The following is a 19,952-nucleotide window of genomic DNA, read 5'->3' as shown; positions in this document are numbered from 1 at the left end:
AGAGATCTGGTGAGTCGGTCTTTTTGGTGGCCCGCCTTGTCTCGTGATGTCAGGAATTTTGTGCAGTCCTGTGGGACTTACTCCCGGTCTAAACCTTGTTCTCACTCTAGTGGGTTGTTGATGCCTTTGTCGGTTCCCAGGAGGCCATGGACCCATATTTCAATGGATTTCATCTCTGATATGCCTGTCTCTCAGAGAATGACTGTTATTTGGGTGATTTGTGATAGGTTCTCTAAGATGGTTCTTCTTGTACCACTCCCTAAGTTGCCATCTTCCTCTGAGTTGGTGCCCCTGTTTTTGCAACAGGTGGTTCGCTTGCACGGGATTCCTGAGAACATTGTATCTGACAGAGGAGTTCAGTTTGTGTCTAGATTTTGGAGGACTTTCTGTTCCAAGCTGGGAATTCAGTTGTCCTTCTCCTCTGCTTTTCACCCTCAGACCAATGGGCAGACGGAGAGAACAAACCAGACCTTGGAGTCGTATTTGAGATGTTTTATTTCCGCTGATCAGGATGATTGGGTTTCATTTTTGCCCTTGGCCGAATTTGCTTTAAATAATAGAGCTAGTTCTGCCACTTTGATGTTACCTTTTTTTTGTAACTTTGGGTTTCATCCTCGATTTTCTTCAGGGCAGGTGGAGCCTTCTGCCTGCCCAGGTGTTGACACTGTGGTGGAGAGAATGCACCAGATCTGGGACCAAGTGGTGGATAAGTTATCTCTCTCCCAGGAAAAGGCCCAGCGGTTTTCCAACCGACATAGGACCATTGGTCCCCAGTTTAAAGTTGGTAATATGGTTTGGTTATCATCAAAAAATATCGCTATGAAGGTTGCTTCTCCTAAGTTTAAGCCTAGATTTATTGGACCTTACAAGATTTTGGAGATTATTAATCCGGTCTCTTTTCGTTTGGCTCTTCCTGTCACATTTAAAATCCATAATGTGTTTCATAAGTCCTTGTTGAAGAGGTTTGTTGAACCAGTCGTTCCTGGGGTGGCACCTCCGGACCCTGTATTGGTTGAAGGTAACATGGAATATGAGGTAGAGAAGATACTGGATTCCCGTCTGGCTAGACGGAGACTCCAGTATTTGGTTAAGTGGAAGGGTTATGGTCAGGAGGATAATTCCTGGGTCTCTGCCTCTGATATTCATGCCAAAAGATTGGTGCGTGCCTTTCATCGGGCTCACCCTGATCGCGTGGATGAGGGTTTGGTGACCCCTCCTCAAGGGGGAGGTACTGTTGTGTGTTAATTTTACCCTTCACCATTGAGGTCTGATGAACTCCCTCTTCTGGTGAAGGAAGGTAGTGAGGCTGATTACCAAGCACCTGTGCAGGATGATGATGACTGGGTGACTGGAATTGCTGACTGGATATAAGGCAGCCGACGCCCTTCTGCCTTGCTGGTGATCTCTCTGAGGGATTCTAGGAGACCAGTCTGATTCCTGCTCCTCAAAAGCTAAGTTTTCTGCTCTCCTTTTTGCATTTGTGTTTTGGTTTTGTTTTGCCTTGTTTTTCTGGGTTTCTGCCATTCCCTGCTGGGGTGAGCTGAATTCCTTTTTGCTCTGTCTTCAGAAAATACCTGAGGACTGATATAGTCTTTTTGAAGCCTAGAGTCTTCAGGGCTTTTTTCCCCTATCAGTCTGTTGGCTCTTGTTTTGAGAGGGTTTTGGCGGATTGCAGACAGCAGCTTTTCTATCCTTTCCTATTTAGTTAGCTTGGGCCCCATCATTTGCTCAGCCTATCTTTCTATCTGTGTGATAACCAGGGGAAGAGTCTTGAGGAGATCATTTGCATATTCCCAGTGCCTTCTGGGATAAGTGAAGAGTCTCCGCGAGCTCAACGATCACTGGGTTTTGGCCGTTGCAGCTGAAAAGAGGAAATCGGAAAAACCGCGCGCCGATAGGCGCGCAAATTTTGGCTCATCTTTCATCGTTTTTAAGAAATCTCAAGATGGAAGAGGCCAGGAGCCATTTGGTGAGCTGCATTTCTTGCTACATGTTCACAGATTTACCAGTGGAAAAGCCAAACTTCACATGCCACAAATGCAAGCTTGTGACCCTGTTGGAGGAAAAGTTGCAAAATCTCGAAGAGAGGTTAGCTACGTTGAAGATCATTAAGGAAGGTGAAGAGTTCTTGGACAGAGCAGAATTATCTCTTCATGATACAGAAAGAGAAGAAATTCGAAGTGCACCTGAAGAAACAGAGGAATGGAGACATGTGACCCAGAGAAGCAGGAGGATCAGGAGGCAGTCAGCACCCATACTGCTCAGGAACCAGTACCAGGCTCTCACGCAGGAAAATGATGAAGAAATACATCAGGATAAGACTTTGCCAACAAACAGCAACCTTGTACGCCTTCAGAGTCCTCCTGGATGGAGAAAGAAAAATGTTGTGAAGAAGAAACGGAGAGAGTGGTGGTCATGGGGGATTCCCTGTTGAGAGGAACAGAGGCCGCTATCTGCAGACCGGATATAACTTCAAGAGAAATGTGCTGTCTTCCAGGTGCAAAAATTAAAGATGTGTCTGACAGGATATCAGGACTCTTCAGACCTACAGATGAATACCCATTCCTGCTACTACATGTGGGGACAAATGACACCGCAAGAAACGACCTGGAAACCATCTGCAGAGACTTTGAAGACTTAGGCAAGAAAGTGAAAGAACTGGGAGCGCAGGTGGTCTTCTCTTCCATCCTCCCAGTGGATGGCCATGGAACAAGGAGGTGGAATAAGATTCTGCAGGTGAACAACTGGCTACGTCGATGGTGCCGTCAGCAACGATTTGGATTTCTGGATCACGGAGTGAACTACTTATACGATGGACTACTTGCTAGAGATGGGGTGCACCTTACGAAGACTGGAAAGCAGGCATTTGGAAGTCGCCTTGCTACACTTGTAAGGAGAGCTTTAAACTAGAACAACATGGGAAGGGAAGCAAAAGACCAGAAAAAGCCATACACCTGACAAATGCTATTGAGAACTCTGCTATTAGAAGTGGAAAGGAAGAACAAAGACGAAAGAATCTAATTAATAAAAATATTGGAGAAAGAGAAACCAATCACAAACTAAAATGTTTCTATACTAATGCACAAAGCATGGGCAACAAACAAGGAGAATTGGAACTACTAACACAGGAAAAGAAATATGATGTCATTGGAATCACTGAAACTTGGTGGGACGATACACATGATTGGAATACAAGACTAGAAGGATACAACTTATTTGCAAGAAACAGACTTGATAAACGAGGAGGGGGTGTCGCATTGTATGTTAGAAACGCGTATATCTGCACAGAGATTGAAGCTTCAGAGACTGGGAGTTCTGTGGAAACTGTTTGGGTAAGAATACAAGGACAGAACAATGGAAAGGACACCATTGTAGGCATTTACTACAGGCCGCCTGTGCAAGCTGAAGATATGGATGAACTCTTTATGCATCAAATGGCCAAGTTCTCCAAAAAATATGACATAGTTGTCATGGGAGATTTCAACTATCCAGACATTTGTTGGGAATCTCTCTCAGGCAAAACTAACAGGTCAAGGAAATTCTTATCCTCTCTTGCTGACAACTTTATCTTCCAAAAGGTAAAGGAGAAAACAAGGGGAACTGCTACCTTGGATCTAATCCTTATAAACAGGGAGGAAATGGTTGAGGAGGTAAAAGTGGCTGGGACCCTAGGAGGTAGCGACCATGCTATTTTAGAATTTTGGATAACTAGAGGCGGAAGACCTGTGAAGACTCAGACGTCAAGGTTAGATTTCAGAAAGGCAGATTTTAAGGGATTCAGAAAGAGAATTGGAGGGATCCAATGGCTGGATATCCTTAAAGACAAAAATGTCCAGGAAGGATTGGAAATCTTGAAAAATGAAATTCTCAAAGCACAGTTGTTAACAATTCCGAAAAGAGGGAAGAATAGGAAGCATTTAAGGAAACCAGGATGGATGAACACAGAACTTAAGCACATGCTAAAAAGGAAGAAAAAAATGTTTATAAAATGGAAAGAGGGAGGCATATCTAAAGAAGAATATAATGCTGTCTGCAGAACCTGCAGGGCACAAATCAGGTTAGCTAAAGCTGAAAATGAATTGAGGCTTGCAAGAGATGTCAAAAGCAATAATAAAGGATTTTGGGGATATGTCAAAAGTAAAAGAAAAGTCAAAGATGCTATAGGATTTTTACAGGATGAAAATGATGAAATGGTAAGACAGGATGTTGAGAAGGCTGAACTTTTAAATTCCTATTTTGCATCTGTTTTCTCTCAGAAAGGAAATGTAACATCAACTGTTATTCACTGTCCTATTAAGGGAATAGAAGAATCCAGGATATCTATAAACAGAAAGATAGTGAGGAAACACTTAGCTAACCTAAATGAATTCAAGTCTCCAGGTCCAGATGAATTACACCCCAGAGTACTGAAGGAGATAGCAGAAGAAATTTTTGAACCCCTCTCCATAATCTTTGAAAATTCTTGGAGAACAGGAGAAGTGCCAGAAGACTGGAGAAGAGCAAATGTTGTTCCTATCTTCAAAAAGGGGAAGAAGGTGGACCCAGGCAACTATAGGCCGGTGAGTCTGACTTCTATACCAGGAAAGATCTTTGAACAAATTATTAAACAACATGTATGTCAATACCTGGATAAGAATGAAGTGATTAAACAGAGTCAGCATGGGTTTGTAACTAATAAGTCATGTCAGACTAATTTAATTTCCTTCTATGACGGTATTACTGATTGGGTGGATCAAGGAAATGCTGTAGATATAGTATATCTTGACTTCAGCAAAGCATTTGACAAAGTCTCTCATACAATCCTTATTGAAAAAATGACTAAGTATGGAATGGACAAGGCAACTGTTAGGTGGATTCATAACTGGCTTAGTGATCGGACCCAAAGAGTGGTCGTAAATGGCTGCACATCCAGTTGGAAGAATGTCTCAAGTGGGGTACCACAGGGCTCTGTCCTGGGCCCTGTATTGTTCAACATCTTTATCAACGATTTAGATGAAGGAATTGAGGGTAAACTGATTAAATTTGCTGATGACACAAAGCTAGGAGGGATAGCTAATACTAGAGAAGAGAGAGAGAGGATTCATAAAGATTTAAATAAACTGGAGAAGTGGGCAGCAACTAACAGAATGGTTTTTAACAGGGAGAAATGCAAAGTACTACATCTGGGCAATAAAAATGAAAAAAGCATATATAGAATGGGAGGAATAGGGCTAAGTGACAGCACATGTGAAAAAGACTTGGGTATACTAATAGATCACAGACTGAATATGAGTCAACAGTGTGATGCAGCAGCAAAAAAGGCAAATGCAATTCTAGGATGTATTAACAGAAGCATACAGTCTAGATCACGTGAAGTAATTATTTCCCTCTACTCCTCTTTGGTCAGACCTCATCTGGAATATTGTGTCCAATTTTGGGCACCACATTTTAAAAAAGACATCAACAAACTGGAGCAAGTTCAGAAAAGAGCGACCAGAATGGTGACCGGTCTGCAAACCCTGTCTTATGAGGAAAGGTTGCAGGATTTGGGAATGTTTAGTTTGCAAAAGAGAAGACTGAGAGGAGACTTAATAGCTGTCTACAAATATCTAAAGGGCTGTCACATTGTGGAAGGATCAACTTTATTCTCATTTGCACAAGGAAAGACTAGAAGCAATGGGATGAAGCTGAATGGGAGGAGACACAGATTAGATATTAGAAAAAACTTTTTGACAGTTAGAGTGATCAATGAGTGGAACAGGCTGCCACGAGAAGTGGTGAGTTCTCCTTCAATGGAAGTCTTCAAACAGAGGCTGGACAGACATCTAACTGGGATGATTTAGCGAATCCTGCTTTGAGCAGGGGGTTGGACCAGATGGCCCAGGAGGTCCCTTCCAACTCTACCATTCTATGATTCTATGATTCTGTGTTTTTTCATCTTGCTTCACCGTCATATGTTGGGGGCTGCCTATTGCTTTGGGGTCTGCTCTGGGGCAGTTTAGATTTCTGTTATGATTGAGTCACCGTAGGAGGCAAAAATAGTAATGCTAGCTAAGTCCAGAAAACCAGAGAAGTTGGCAGCTATCGGATTGCAGACCCCTGAACCTATCAACACAACTAGCAGTAGCAATGGGGGGCTCCTACGATGCCCTAGGCCCCTCGATCACAGCCGGAGGACTACATAGCCTAAAGACAGAAAGGGAAATCTAAACTGCCCCAGAGCAGACCCCAAAGTAAAAGGCAGCCCCCCACATATAATGACGATGAAGCAAGAAGAAAGAACAAAACACAGACAGAAAGATAGACTGAGCAAAGATGGGGCCCACGCTAGCTTAGATAGGAAAGGACAGGAAGGCTGCTGTCTGCAATCCGTGAAAAACCCTATGAAAATAAGAGCCAACCAACTGACAGTAAAAAAGGCCCTGAAGACGCTAGGCTTCAAAAAAGCTATGTCAGTACTCAGGAATATTCTGAAGACAGAGCAACAGGCAAAAGGAGATTCAGCTAACCCCAGCAGGGAATGGCAGAATCCAGAAAAGCAAGGAAAACAAAACACTAATGCAAAAAGGCAAAGCAGAAATCTTAGGTTTAGATGAGCAGGAATCAGACTGGTTTCCTAGAAGTCCACAGAGAAATCACCCGCAGGCCAGAAGGGCGTCGGCAGCCTTATATCCAGTCATTAACTCCACTCAGCCAGTCATCATCATCAGCCCCAGGTGTTTGACAATCAGGCTCACTACCTTTCTTCACCAGAGGAGGGAGTTCCTCGGGCTTCAGTAGTGAAGGGGAAAATGAACTCACAACAGATTTCCCTTTCTGTCTTTAGGCTACTTAGTTCTCCGGCTGTGATCGAGGGGTCTAGGGCACCGTAGGAAACCCCCACGGCTACTGCTAGTTGTTGTTGATAGGTTCAGGGGTCTGCAATCCGATAGCTGCCAACTTCTCTGGTTTTCTGGACTTAGCTAGTATTTCTGTTTTTGCCTCCTACGGTGACTCATTCATAACAGCGCAGGCGCCGGACCTCTCCCGATGCCTGCGCACTGCAGGACTCTGCTCTGCCCTCAACAGGACAGAGCAGTGCGCCTGCATCGGAGCCACGACAGGAAGGGAAGAAGAGGACGGCATCGTATGAAAATGGGAGGCGCCGGACCGGACGGCGACACCCATCGGACCGGACCGAATGCCGGGGTGACTATAATCTCTTTTTTCTTATCTTTCGGGTTATATGGGAGGCTTATCTACAGCATTACAGAATGCTGTAGATAATCCCCTGATGTCGATGGCGGCAGCTCACAGTCCAAAAAAAGGGTGACAGATTCCCTTGAACATAAAAAAAAAAAAAAAATTCTCTTTTTTTTCACCAAATTTGGGGGTGCGTCTTATAATCAGGTGCGTCTTATAAAGCGAAAAATACATATAACTTACACATCTGTAGGTTCCTCTCAGCTTCAGCTTCCATCTCACAGGCAGACAGGGCAGTAGTATTGTTAAAATACAGAAGAGCTCAAGAGCTGCAAAAATGTGTTTGCTAATAGCCAACTTTCATCTCTCCTGTTCTGTGCACACACACTGTTAGTGCTATGTTGGCACATTCCTCCATGCAGATCTCCTCTAGAGCAGTGATGTTTTGGGCCTGTCGCTGGGCAACACGGACTTTCAAATCCCTCCAAAGGTTTTCTATGGGGTTGAGATCTGCAGACTGGCTAGGCCACTCCAGGACCTTCATATGGTTGTCAGTGCTGGATTGTTGTGAGTGCCACCCGGTGGTCGGCGCTCATTGCAAGTCAGCAATTCTACTACATACAGGCGATCTGATCATCGCATCTATGTAGCAGAGCCGATCGAGTTGTGGCAGCTTCTAGCCTCCCATAGAGACTATTGAAGCATGCCAAAAGTAAAAAAAAAAAAAATGTTTAAAAATATAAAATAAAAGTTTAAATCACCCCCTTTCGCCCCATTCAAAATAAAACAATAAAAATAAAATCAAACAGACGCATATTCGGTATCTCCACGTTCAGAATCGCCTGATCTATCAATAAAAAAAAAAGGATTAACCCGATCGCTGAACGGCGTAGTGAGAAAAAAAGTCAAAACGCAAGAATTATGTTTTTTCAGTCACCGCGACATTGCATTAAAGTGCAGTAAGATCAAAAGATCGTATATGCACCAAAATGGTATCATTAAAAACGACAGCTCGGCATACAAAAAATAAGCCCACACTCAAAGTCATCAGGTTTGTCGTGGGACATTATGGATTATCTTCTCTGTGGACAGGTGAGGAATATTTTTATTTATTTTGTTTGTATTACAGGAGACGTTGGCGTCAGTGGATTAGGCGTTCGTTAAGTATGGTTTTATTTAGATTTAATAAAAGTGTCTGTGTCATTATTTCAAATAAAGGACTAAAAGACTGGGGTTAGTAATGGGGGCGTCTTACAGATGCCTCTCCATTATTAACTTGTGGGCTTGATGTCACCTGACAATACAAAGGTGACATCATCCCCCCAACCATTACCCTACTTGCTACTGCTACAGGGAAAGTGGGAAGAGTGAAGCTAAGTGCCAGATTTGGCACATCTTATCGATGCGACTTTTCTAGGGTGGCTGAAAGCTGATGTATTTAGTCTGGGAGGGGTCAATATCCATGGCCCCTTCCTAGGCTATTTATATCAGCCAGCTGCTTACTGCCTAGCCTTTGCTGGTTAGTTTTTATAGGGGGACCCTATGTCAATTTTTTTCTGGGATCCCCATACAAAATAATCAGTAAAGGCTAAGCAAATAGCTGTGAGCTGATATTAATAGCCTGGGAACCTTTATGGCTATTGGCTCCTTCCCAGAATATTAACATCAGCCCTGAGCTTTCCCTCGGCTGGTTATTAAAATTACACCAGAGCCCATGCAATTTTTTTTTTTCATTTTTTTAAATTAACAGTTGCTGTTTGATTCCAGCCTATGTACTTAGCTTCTGTTAAGGCTCCGACATAAGCTGGTGACTGTGTTTACTTATCGCCTTAGTAATGAGGGTGTCGGGCTGACACATTTTCATTACTAAGCCTAGGGCTTGGTGTCAATGACAGTTGCTGACACCAAGCCCTAATCCCATTACCCTGATACTACTGCATCAGCATAAAAAAGGTGGTGACTACCTTCTCCTCCGCCTCCTTCAATGTTGTACTGAGAAGTGGAGGGGACTCTAGTCCTCGGGTGATTGGCAGACTTCTGGTCACATGACCGCTTAGTGCCACACACAGAGGGGAATCCTGAGTGGGCACGGCACAGAAAGCTCCCACAGTGTGCAGATCTGTGTCTCCCACCATTGTAACTATTCAGAGAGATGGTACCAAATTCAGCCGCTACTTTTACAAGGAGGGAGCGGTGGGATCTGACCTGTTTCAGGGGCACATGCTGCACAGTCTGATAGTCACATCTTACCCCAAACCTTCAGTGAGCGGCAGGAGAAGACGCGTCAGACAAGAAGGTCCATGTGTGGAATGTGAAGCCAGAAGTCTGGGAAACCTGTAGTTTGGGGGCTGGAGAGATATGGAACCGTCAATGGTGGCATCAGGCAGCCAATCACACTGCAGCTCTCACATGAAAATGCAAGCAGTAACCTGATTGGTTGTTATGACTTCACCGAACTAGTTTAGTCACCATAAATCAGTGCATTGCACTGGGATAACCTGGAGCGTCCTCTCATCAAGTGACTACAGGACCCAGCATGACCAGCACTTCCACACCTCTGTGCATTCGGTCGGTTCCCCACCTCCTCACTTACCGGGCCATCATGTGACTAGCCTCTTTCATCCCGCGAGGATCCCGCCGAGAGCACAGCCCGTCACGTGACACGTATTTGTTTTGATGCTAGCGCCTCCTGGAGTCACATGCAGTAGGGGGCGTGTCCGATGCGTTGTGCCCGCCCCCTCCGGCGCTGGTCTATGGGGAGAGCGGCCGCTCCTGGCTGTAGCGGGCTGGTGTCCCTGCTCTCCGCCGTGCCGTGTCTGTCCTGTCCGCAGCTCGGCGCCGGAGATATGAGCAGCTCGGGGCCCGCCCTCCCGGCCACCACGGGTCCGGACACCTACAAAGGCTGGCTCTTCAAATGGACCAACTATCTGAAGGGATATCAGAGACGCTGGTTCGTGCTGAGCAATGGGCTGCTGTCTTATTACAGGTGCGTGTGATGTGAGAAGCCGCTGTCTGACGGTGCCAGGATGTGATGGTGGAGGAGACGGCAACCCGACAGGTGACAGTGAAGGGTCCTGCGATCCGACAGGTGACAGCGATGGGTCCTGCGACCCGACAGGTGACAGCGATGGGTCCTGCGACCCGACAGGTGACAGCGATGGGTCCTGCGATCCGACAGGTGACAGTGAAGGGTCCTGCGACCCGACAGGTGACAGCGATGGGTCCTGCGACCCGACAGGTGACAGCGATGGGTCCTGCGACCCGACAGGTGACAGCGATGGGTCCTGCGACCCGACAGGTGACAGCGATGGGTCCTGCGACCCGACAGGTGACAGCGATGGGTCCTGCGATCCGACAGGTGACAGTGAAGGGTCCTGCGACCCGACAGGTGACAGCGATGGGTCCTGCGACCCGACAGGTGACAGCGATGGGTCCTGCGACCCGACAGGTGACAGCGATGGGTCCTGCGACCCGACAGGTGACAGCGATGGGTCCTGCGACCCGACAGGTGACAGCGATGGGTCCTGCGACCCGACAGGTGACAGCGATGGGTCCTGCGACCCGACAGGTGACAGCGATGGGTCCTGCGACCCGACAGGTGACAATGATCAGTCCCGTAACAGGTGACAGCAGAAGGTGAGGTATTTGGAGTGTGATTGCGGTGGTATTTAGGCAGTGCGGGGTGAAGTGTAACATCTTAATGTGCAGTGGGCTGACATCATGTTATATTTTTCAGAAAATGACAAGTTTTTTTTTTTTTTTTTAGTTTGGTTTGATAACAGATATGTAGACCTCGGATGACAGGACTGATTTCCTAACAGTACACTGTGCTACAAGTGTCCATTGTGAGGGGGGGATTCTTGGGAGTCCTTGAGCTGAAGGATGGTTTGGTTGGGCTTAGTGGGTGGTTAACGTGCAATGGATTTAAAGAAAACGTGTAAATGGCGGTTCTGTAGGTATATTCTGTTTTCATTTGTCGGTGCCGAGTATTTATCTCCCCATACGTGATCAGACCTTTCAGCCAGGACATGACCAGTGGGGGACTCTTAGGAGACTTCCAGACACTGCAGATTTGTGGGGTAATTTTGCAAACGCCATTGAAGCCGACATTGGAATTTGTGCAGCATATCCTTGTGTGAACACATCCTTATTTAGGTTTTCCCTAAGGCTGTGTGCACACGCTGCGGAAAAGGTGCGGATTCATCCGCGCGGATTTTGTACAATCCGCAGGTGAAACCGCAGGTCAAAAGACCTGCGGTTTTACCTGCGGATTGCTCTGCGGTTTTGCCCTGCGGTTTTTCATCTCCTCAATGGAGGAGATGGCAAACCGCAGGAGAATCCGCAGAAAGAATTGACATGTCAATTCTTTCTGCGGATTGAAAACCGCAGATAATCCGCGCGGAAAATTCCGCACCGTCTGCACTGCGGTTTTTGATTCCCATAGGGAATCATTGTACTGTACACCGCAGCAGAAACTGCTGCGGGTCCGCAGCGGCCAAAACCGCTGCGGAACCGCAGCAAAATCCGCAGCGTGTGCACACAGCCTTATGAACTGCTTATCTCAGATCCTACCAAAGCCTTTCCATTGCACAGAGGTCCAGAAGCTTCTCTAGGACAATCCAGAGCTATTATTGTAGGAGGACGCTACTGATCACTGCAGAACTCCTTTGGTATCCAAAATAATTCTTGTTTTTCAGTGTCTGCTTCACTCTGGTCATCTTTTAGTGTTTGGTCAGTAACTGGATGGTGGCAGAGTGCAGTGATCTTACGCTGGCCGTACATCGGTTTTCAGTCCACGACGTTTAAAAGAAGTCATGAGACTTCCTAAGAAACATTAACATTTCTGGGAAATTCAGGGATTAGTCTCTTCTTTCACCTCATCTACAAAATATTTCGAAAGCATTTGGAAGGTTATGAGGTGAAGAAGGATAGCACTGGGTGTGGTACAGATGCATCAGTACGAGTTCAGCTCTGAAGGGAAAAATGATCCATGTTTTGAATTTTTTTTTCTGACTTTGCTGTGGATATTCTGTTGGGTTTGATTTATCAGAATGACTCGAGGTATTTACATCTCAGACACTTCATCTCCTCTCTGGGACAATCATACAGCTGCTTCTCACAAAACTAGAATATCATCAAAAAGTTTATTTCAGTTTCTTCAATACAAAAGTGCAAAAAGTGACGCTCGTGTATTATGTAGAGTCAATACACACAGAGTGATTTATTTCAAGTGTTTCTTTCTGTTAATGTTGATGATTATGGCTTAGAGCCAATGAAAACCCAAAAGTCATTATCTCAGTAAATTAGAATAATTTATAACACCAGCTTGAAAAATGATTTTAAAATCCAAAATGCCTGCCTATGGAAAACTGGGTAAGCTTATTGACTCGAGTATAATCTGGGTATGCATTGTCCCCTCATCCCTGTCCTGGTCCCTGTCCTGCTATGCATGGCTCCCCCATCCATTCTGGTATGCATGGCTCCTTATCCCCTATCCAACTCACCCACCAGCGTGCCCTCGGAGTATCTTGGTGGTCCCAGAGTCTTCGCAGCATCTCCATGGTTCCGGCATCCAGCAGCTCTTCCAGCGCGATCTCGTGGCACCGCTCATTAAGGTAATGAATATGCACTCCACGCCTATGGGAGTGGAGACACGTGCATATTCATTACCTTAATGGGCGGCGCCACGTGATCGGGCCAGAGGAGCTGCTGGAGAACCATAGAGATACTGCGAAGACGCCGGGACCACCAAGATGCTCTGAAGGCACGCTGGTGGGTGAGTAGGATGTCTTCTGGAAGCCGGCGGCTGTACTGTGTGCTGCTATAAGAGAAATTAATATTCATTTCTCTTTAGTAGCGGACACTGTGATGGCCGCCAGCTCCTGCCTCCTGTGACCCGCTGCTCCACCGCTGCCCTTCCCCCGCCGGCTTTCTAGACAATTGACATGTGTATAAGCCAAGGGGGGCGTTTTCAGCACAAAAAAATGTGCTGAAAAACTCGACTTATACACAACTATATACAGTACTCAAATGTATGTTCAGTAAATGCACTCAATACTTGGTCTGGGCTCCTTTTGCATCAATTACTGCATTAATGCGGCGTGGCATGGAGGCGATCAGCCTGTGGCACTACTGAGGTGTTATGGAAGCCTAGGTTGCTTTGATAGCAGCCTTCAGCTCATCTACATTGTTGGGTCTGGTGTCTCTCCTCATCCTCTGGACAGTACTCCATAGATTCTCTATGGGGTTAAGGTCAGATGAGTTTGCTGGCCAATCAAGCACAGTGATACTGTTTTTAAACCAGGTATTGGTACTTTTGGCAGTGTGGACAGGTGCCAAGTCCTGCTGGAGAATGAAATTTCTATCTCCAAAAAGCTTGTCAGCAGAGGGAAGCATGAAGTGCTGTAAAATTTCCTGGTAGACGGCTGCGCTGACTTTGGTCATGGTAAAACACAGTGGACCTACACCAGCAGATGACATGGCTCCACAATCCATCACTGATTGTGGAAACTTCACACTAGACCTCAAGCGGCTTGGATTGTGTGCCTTTCCACTCTTCCCCCAGACTCAGGGACCTTGATTTCCAAATGAAATACAAAATTTACTTTCATCTGAAAACAACACCTTGGACCACTGAGCAACAGTCCAGTTCTTTTTCTCCTTGGCCCAGGTAAGATGCTTCTGGCATTGACTATTGGTCATGAGTGGCTTGACACAAGGAATGCGACACTTGTAGCCCATGTCTTGGATACAATATGTCTGTGTGAGGTGGCTCTTGAAGCAATGGCTCCAGAACAGTCCACTCCTTGTGAATCTCCCCCAAATTTTTGAATGGCCTTTTCTTTACAATCCTTTCAAGGCTGCAGGTATCCCGGTTGCTTGAGTACATTTTCTACCACACGTTTTCCTTCCAATCAACTTTCCACTAATATTCTTGGATACAGCACTCTGTGAACAGCCAGATTCTTTAGCAATGGCCTTTTGTGGCTTACCCTCCTTGTGGAGTGTGTCAATGACTGCCTTCTGGACATCTGCCAGAACTGAAATAAATTAACTTTTTGATGATATTCTAATTTTGTGAGAAGCACCGGTATATTCAGGAAACAGAGAGCCCTTGAAGGTGTTGTGTAAATTTCATGCAGCTCTGAGCTGCAGCTTGGTGTTTCAGTAAATGCCACAAACTTTAGTGGAGCGGGCCAACTGTAAGCGCAGTTACCTGTCCATTGAGTTCAGCACTACAAGCAGCCAATTTGTCATGGTGCGCCATTTTCCTGAGGTGAAGTTTTCAGAAATGGGATCCCCACCGCTGCTACTATGACACCCTGCGGCTCGTCAGTAGACCACCAGTAGGGTACAGTAACAGAAGTGTTATTAAAGAGGTTGTGTTGGGACCCAGCACTGTTTTCTTGTCCCTACAATAGGTCGTTCGATTGGTAGGGGTCTGACACCCTCAACCCCTCCGAACATCTGTTTTTAGCTTGTGTGGCAATCAGATATAAACATTTAATGTAGCAGAACAGTACAGCTCCATTCAATGTGTAGCATCCACTGCCGAGTGCTGCACATCCACTCCTATTCCAGAGACTAGGTCGCTGCCGAGTGCTGCACATCCACTCCTATTCCAGAGACTAGGTCGCTGCCGAGTACTGCACATCCACTCCTATTCCAGAGACTAGGCCACTGCCGAGTACAGCACATCCTCTCCTATTTCAGAGACTGGGCCGCTGCCAAGTACAGCACATCCACTCCTATTCCAGAAACTGGGCCGCTGCCGAGTACTGCACATCCACTCCTATTCCAGAGACTAGGCCGCTGCCAAATGCTGCATTTCCACTCCTATTCCAGAGACTGGGGCTCTGCCGAGTACTGCACATCCACTCCTATTCCAGAGACTAGGCCGCTGCCGAGTACTGCACATCCACTCCTATTCCAGAGACTAGGCCGCTGCCAAATGCTGCATTTCCACTCCTATTCCAGAGACTGGGGCTCTGCCGAGTACTGCACATCCACTCCTATTCCAGAGACTGGGCCGCTGCCAAATGCTGCATTTCCACTCCTATTCCAGAGACTGGGCCGCTGCCGAGTACTGCACATCCACTCCTGCTCCAGAGACTAGGCCGCTGCCGAGTACTGCACATCCTCTCCTATTTCAGAGACTGGGCCGCTGCCAAGTACAGCACATCCACTCCTATTCCAGAAACTGGGCCGCTGCCGAGTACTGCACATCCACTCCTATTCCAGAGGCTGGGCCGCTGCTGAGAACTGCACATCCACTCCTATTCCAGAGACTAGGCCACTGCCGAGTACTGCACATCCACTCCTATTCCAGAAACTGGGCCGCTGCCGAGTACTGCACATCCACTCCTATTCCAGAGACTAGGCCGCTGCCAAATGCTGCATTTCCACTCCTATTCCAGAGACTGGGGCTCTGCCGAGTACTGCACATCCACTCCTATTCCAGAGACTGGGGCTCTGCCGAGTACTGCACATCCACTCCTATTCCAGAGGCTGGGCCGCTGCCAAATGCTGCATTTCCACTCCTATTCCAGAGACTGGGCCGCTGCCGAGTACTGCACATCCACTCCTATTCCAGAGACTAGGCCACTGCCGAGTACTGCACATCCACTCCTATTCCAGAGACTAGGCCGCTGCCGAGTACTGCACATCCACTCCTATTCCAGAGACTAGGCCGCTGCCAAATGCTGCATTTCCACTCCTATTCCAGAGACTGGGGCTCTGCCGAGTACTGCACATCCACTCCTATTCCAGAGACTGGGCCGCTGCCAAATGCTGCATTTCCACTCCTATTCCAGAGACTGGGCCGCTGCCGAGTACTGCACATCCACTCCTATTCCAGAGACTAGGCCGCTGCCGAGTACTGCACATCCACTCCTATTCCAGAGACTAGGCCGCTGCCGAGTACTGCACATCCACTCCTATTTCAGAGACTAGGCCGCTGCCGAGTACTGCACATCCACTCCTGCTCCAGAGACTAGGCCGCTGCCGAGTACTGCACATCCACTCCTGCTCCAGAGACTAGGCCGCTGCCGAGTACTGCACATCCACTCCTGCTCCAGAGACTAGGCCGCTGCCGAGTACTGCACATCCACTCCTGCTCCAGAGACTAGGCCGCTGCCGAGTACTGCACATCCTCTCCTATTTCAGAGACTGGGCCGCTGCCAAGTACAGCACATCCACTCCTATTCCAGAAACTGGGCCGCTGCCGAGTACTGCACATCCACTCCTATTCCAGAGGCTTGGCCGCTGCTGAGAACTGCACATCCACTCCTATTCCAGAGACTAGGCCACTGCCGAGTACTGCACATCCACTCCTATTCCAGAGACTAGGCCGCTGCCAAATGCTGCATTTCCACTCCTATTCCAGAGACTGGGCCGCTGCCGAGTACTGCACATCCACTCCTATTCCAGAGGCTGGGCCGCTGCCAAATGCTGCATTTCCACTCCTATTCCAGAGACTGGGGCTCTGCCGAGTACTGCACATCCACTCCTATTCCAGAGACTAGGCCACTGCCGAGTACTGCACATCCTCTCCTATTTCAGAGACTAGGCCGCTGCCGAGTACTGCACATCCACTCCTGCTCCAGAGACTAGGCCGCTGCCGAGTACTGCACATCCACTCCTGCTCCAGAGACTGGGCCGCTGCCGAGTACTGCACATCCTCTCCTATTTCAGAGACTGGGCCGCTGCCAAGTACAGCACATCCACTCCTATTCCAGAAACTGGGCCGCTGCCGAGTACTGCACATCCACTCCTATTCCAGAGGCTGGGCCGCTGCTGAGAACTGCACATCCACTCCTATTCCAGAGACTAGGCCACTGCCGAGTACTGCACATCCACTCCTATTCCAGAGACTAGGCCGCTGCCAAATGCTGCATTTCCACTCCTATTCCAGAGACTGGGCCGCCGCCGAGTACTGCACATCCACTCCTATTCCAGAGGCTGGGCCACTGCCAAATGCTGTATTTCCACTCCTATTCCAGAGACTGGGGTTCTGCCGAGTACTGCACATCCTCTCCTATTCCAGAGACTAGGCCAGTGCCGAGTACTGCACATCCTCTCCTATTTCAGAGACTGGGCCGCTGCCAAGTACAGCACATCCACTCCTATTCCAGAAACTGGGCCGCTGCCGAGTACTGCACATCCACTCCTATTCCAGAGGCTGGGCCGCTGCCAAATGCTGCATATCCACTCCTATTCCAGAGACTAGGCCGCTGCCGAGTACTGCACATCCACTCCTATTCCAGAGACTAGGCCGCTGCCAAATGCTGCACATCCACTCCTATTCCAGAGACTGGGGCTCTGCCGAGTACTGCACATCCACTCCTATTCCAGAGACTGGGGCTCTGCCGAGTACTGCACATCCACTCCTATTCCAGAGACTGGGCCGCTGCCGAGTACTGCACATCCACTCCTATTCCAGAGACTGGGCCGCTGCCGAGTACTGCACATCCACTCCTATTCCAGAGACTAGGCCACTGCCGAGTACTGCACATCCACTCCTATTCCAGAGACTAGGCCGCTGCCGAGTACTGCACATCCACGCCTATTCCAGAGACTAGGCCACTGCCAAATGCTGCATTTCCACTCCTATTCCAGAGACTGGGGCTCTGCCGAGTACTGCACATCCACTCCTATTCCAGAGACTGGGCCGCTGCCAAATGCTGCATTTCCACTCCTATTCCAGAGACTGGGCCGCTGCCGAGTACTGCACATCCACTCCTGCTCCAGAGACTAGGCCGCTGCCGAGTACTGCACATCCTCTCCTATTTCAGAGACTGGGCCGCTGCCAAGTACAGCACATCCACTCCTATTCCAGAAACTGGGCCGCTGCCGAGTACTGCACATCCACTCCTATTCCAGAGGCTGGGCCGCTGCTGAGAACTGCACATCCACTCCTATTCCAGAGACTAGGCCACTGCCGAGTACTGCACATCCACTCCTATTCCAGAGACTAGGCCACTGCCGAGTACTGCACATCCACTCCTATTCCAGAGACTAGGCCGCTGCCGAGTACTGCACATCCACTCCTATTCCAGAGACTAGGCCGCTGCCAAATGCTGCATTTCCACTCCTATTCCAGAGACTGGGGCTCTGCCGAGTACTGCACATCCACTCCTATTCCAGAGACTGGGCCGCTGCCAAATGCTGCATTTCCACTCCTATTCCAGAGACTGGGCCGCTGCCGAGTACTGCACATCCACTCCTATTCCAGAGACTAGGCCGCTGCCGAGTACTGCACATCCACTCCTGCTCCAGAGACTAGGCCACTGCCGAGTACTGCACATCCACTCCTGCTCCAGAGACTAGGCCGCTGCCGAGTACTGCACATCCACTCCTGCTCCAGAGACCAGGCCACTGCCGAGTACTGCACATCCACTCCTGCTCCAGAGACTAGGCCGCTGCCGAGTACTGCACATCCTCTCCTATTTCAGAGACTGGGCCGCTGCCAAGTACAGCACATCCACTCCTATTCCAGAAACTGGGCCGCTGCCGAGTACTGCACATCCACTCCTATTCCAGAGGCTGGGCCGCTGCCGAGTACTGCACATCCACTCCTATTCCAGAGACTAGGCCACTGCCGAGTACTGCACATCCACTCCTATTCCAGAGACTAGGCCACTGCCGAGTACTGCACATCCACTCCTATTCCAGAGACTAGGCCACTGCCGAGTACTGCACATCCACTCCTATTCCAGAGACTAGGCCGCTGCCAAATGCTGCATTTCCACTCCTATTCCAGAGACTGGGCCGCTGCCGAGTACTGCACATCCACTCCTATTCCAGAGGCTGGGCCGCTGCCAAATGCTGCATTTCCACTCCTATTCCAGAGACTGGGCCGCTGCCGAGTACTGCACATCCACTCCTGTTCCAGAGACTGGGTCGCTGCCGAGTACTGCACATCCACTCCTGTTCCAGAGACTAGGCCGCTGCCGAGTACTGCACATCCACTCCTGTTCCAGAGACTGGGTCGCTGCCGAGTACTGCACATCCACTCCTGCTCCAGAGACTAGGCCGCTGCCGAGTACTGCACATCCACTCCTATTCCATTGACATATACCTGTTGCCCCCCCCGCTTATCTTCTGTTAACATTGGCTGTAGAAGTTACAGCCTCAATACCACTGAGGCAAGTGATTGGCAGCAGCGGGACTTAAGTCCCCCATACACATTAAACTAACGTCGACCAAACCTTCCGATATTGGATCATGTGGGGAGCGGAGGATCTGGCATGTCTAATATTGGACTGCTGATTGTTCTGTTCTCGGGGAGATGAGCCGCCATTGGAGGAGTCTGGCAGCAGCTATCTGGTAGAGAGAACAGAGCAAACGCTCCTTTGTATGAAGGAGTCAGGAGAGATCGGTCCGTCCAGCTGACCACTATCTATTGTGTGCTTTGGGCCCCTTAGTGTATACTAGCAGTGATCTCTGCAGCCAAGGTAAGCAGAAGCCGAGCCGGAAGCATCAAGGATGTAAATTGCATATTTAAGATGTATTTTAGATGTATTTTTGTCTGTGTGCAACTTTCTCATTCTATTGGACTGCCCCTTTAGTTTTGTTACCATGCTATTTATTTGGCTTTCAGTCACTATCTATTTAACCTCTTCACTAATAAAGATGCCACTGTTAATCAATTTTGGAACATTTTGTACAAGAATATTATACAAAATATCCCGATACTTAGGCTGTGTGCACACGTAAGCGTTTTTTTTCGTGCTTTTTAAGCGCTTTTACCAGCAAAAACGCTTAAAAGAAGCATCCCATTCATTTTAATG

The 19,952-nt window shown here is 48.1% G+C and overlaps 2 protein-coding genes across 6 annotated transcripts in view; one reads left to right on the top strand and one right to left on the bottom strand.

The window, feature by feature from the left end:
- The window catches only part of DUSP18 (dual specificity phosphatase 18), a 33,928-nt gene extending 24,067 nt beyond the window's left edge, over positions 1 to 9,861 (bottom strand). For 2 of the 5 annotated variants that reach the window (XM_073558256.1, XM_073558114.1), the window contains exons 1-2: positions 9,591 to 9,747; positions 9,412 to 9,509 (exon numbers count right to left, since the gene is read on the bottom strand). The gene's annotated coding sequence lies outside the window, so the exon portion shown is untranslated. The other 3 variants (XM_073558193.1, XM_073558249.1, XM_073558265.1) reach the window with 3 other exon arrangements.
- Positions 9,862 to 9,881: 20 nt separating this feature from the next.
- OSBP2 (oxysterol binding protein 2) overlaps positions 9,882 to 19,952 on the top strand; it is a 313,014-nt gene continuing 302,943 nt past the window's right edge. The window contains exon 1 of the mRNA XM_073558063.1: positions 9,882 to 10,147. Within this exon, the coding sequence (XP_073414164.1) occupies positions 9,882 to 10,147 (266 nt within the window). The remainder of the gene's footprint in view (positions 10,148 to 19,952) is intronic.

The sequence above is a fragment of the Dendrobates tinctorius genome, unplaced genomic scaffold (assembly GCF_039654945.1).
Source record: "Dendrobates tinctorius isolate UK_male_01 unplaced genomic scaffold, ASM3965494v1 ptg000003l, whole genome shotgun sequence".
Classification (NCBI taxonomy): domain Eukaryota; kingdom Metazoa; phylum Chordata; class Amphibia; order Anura; family Dendrobatidae; genus Dendrobates; species Dendrobates tinctorius.
This window is presented reverse-complemented; position numbering and strand designations above follow the sequence as displayed.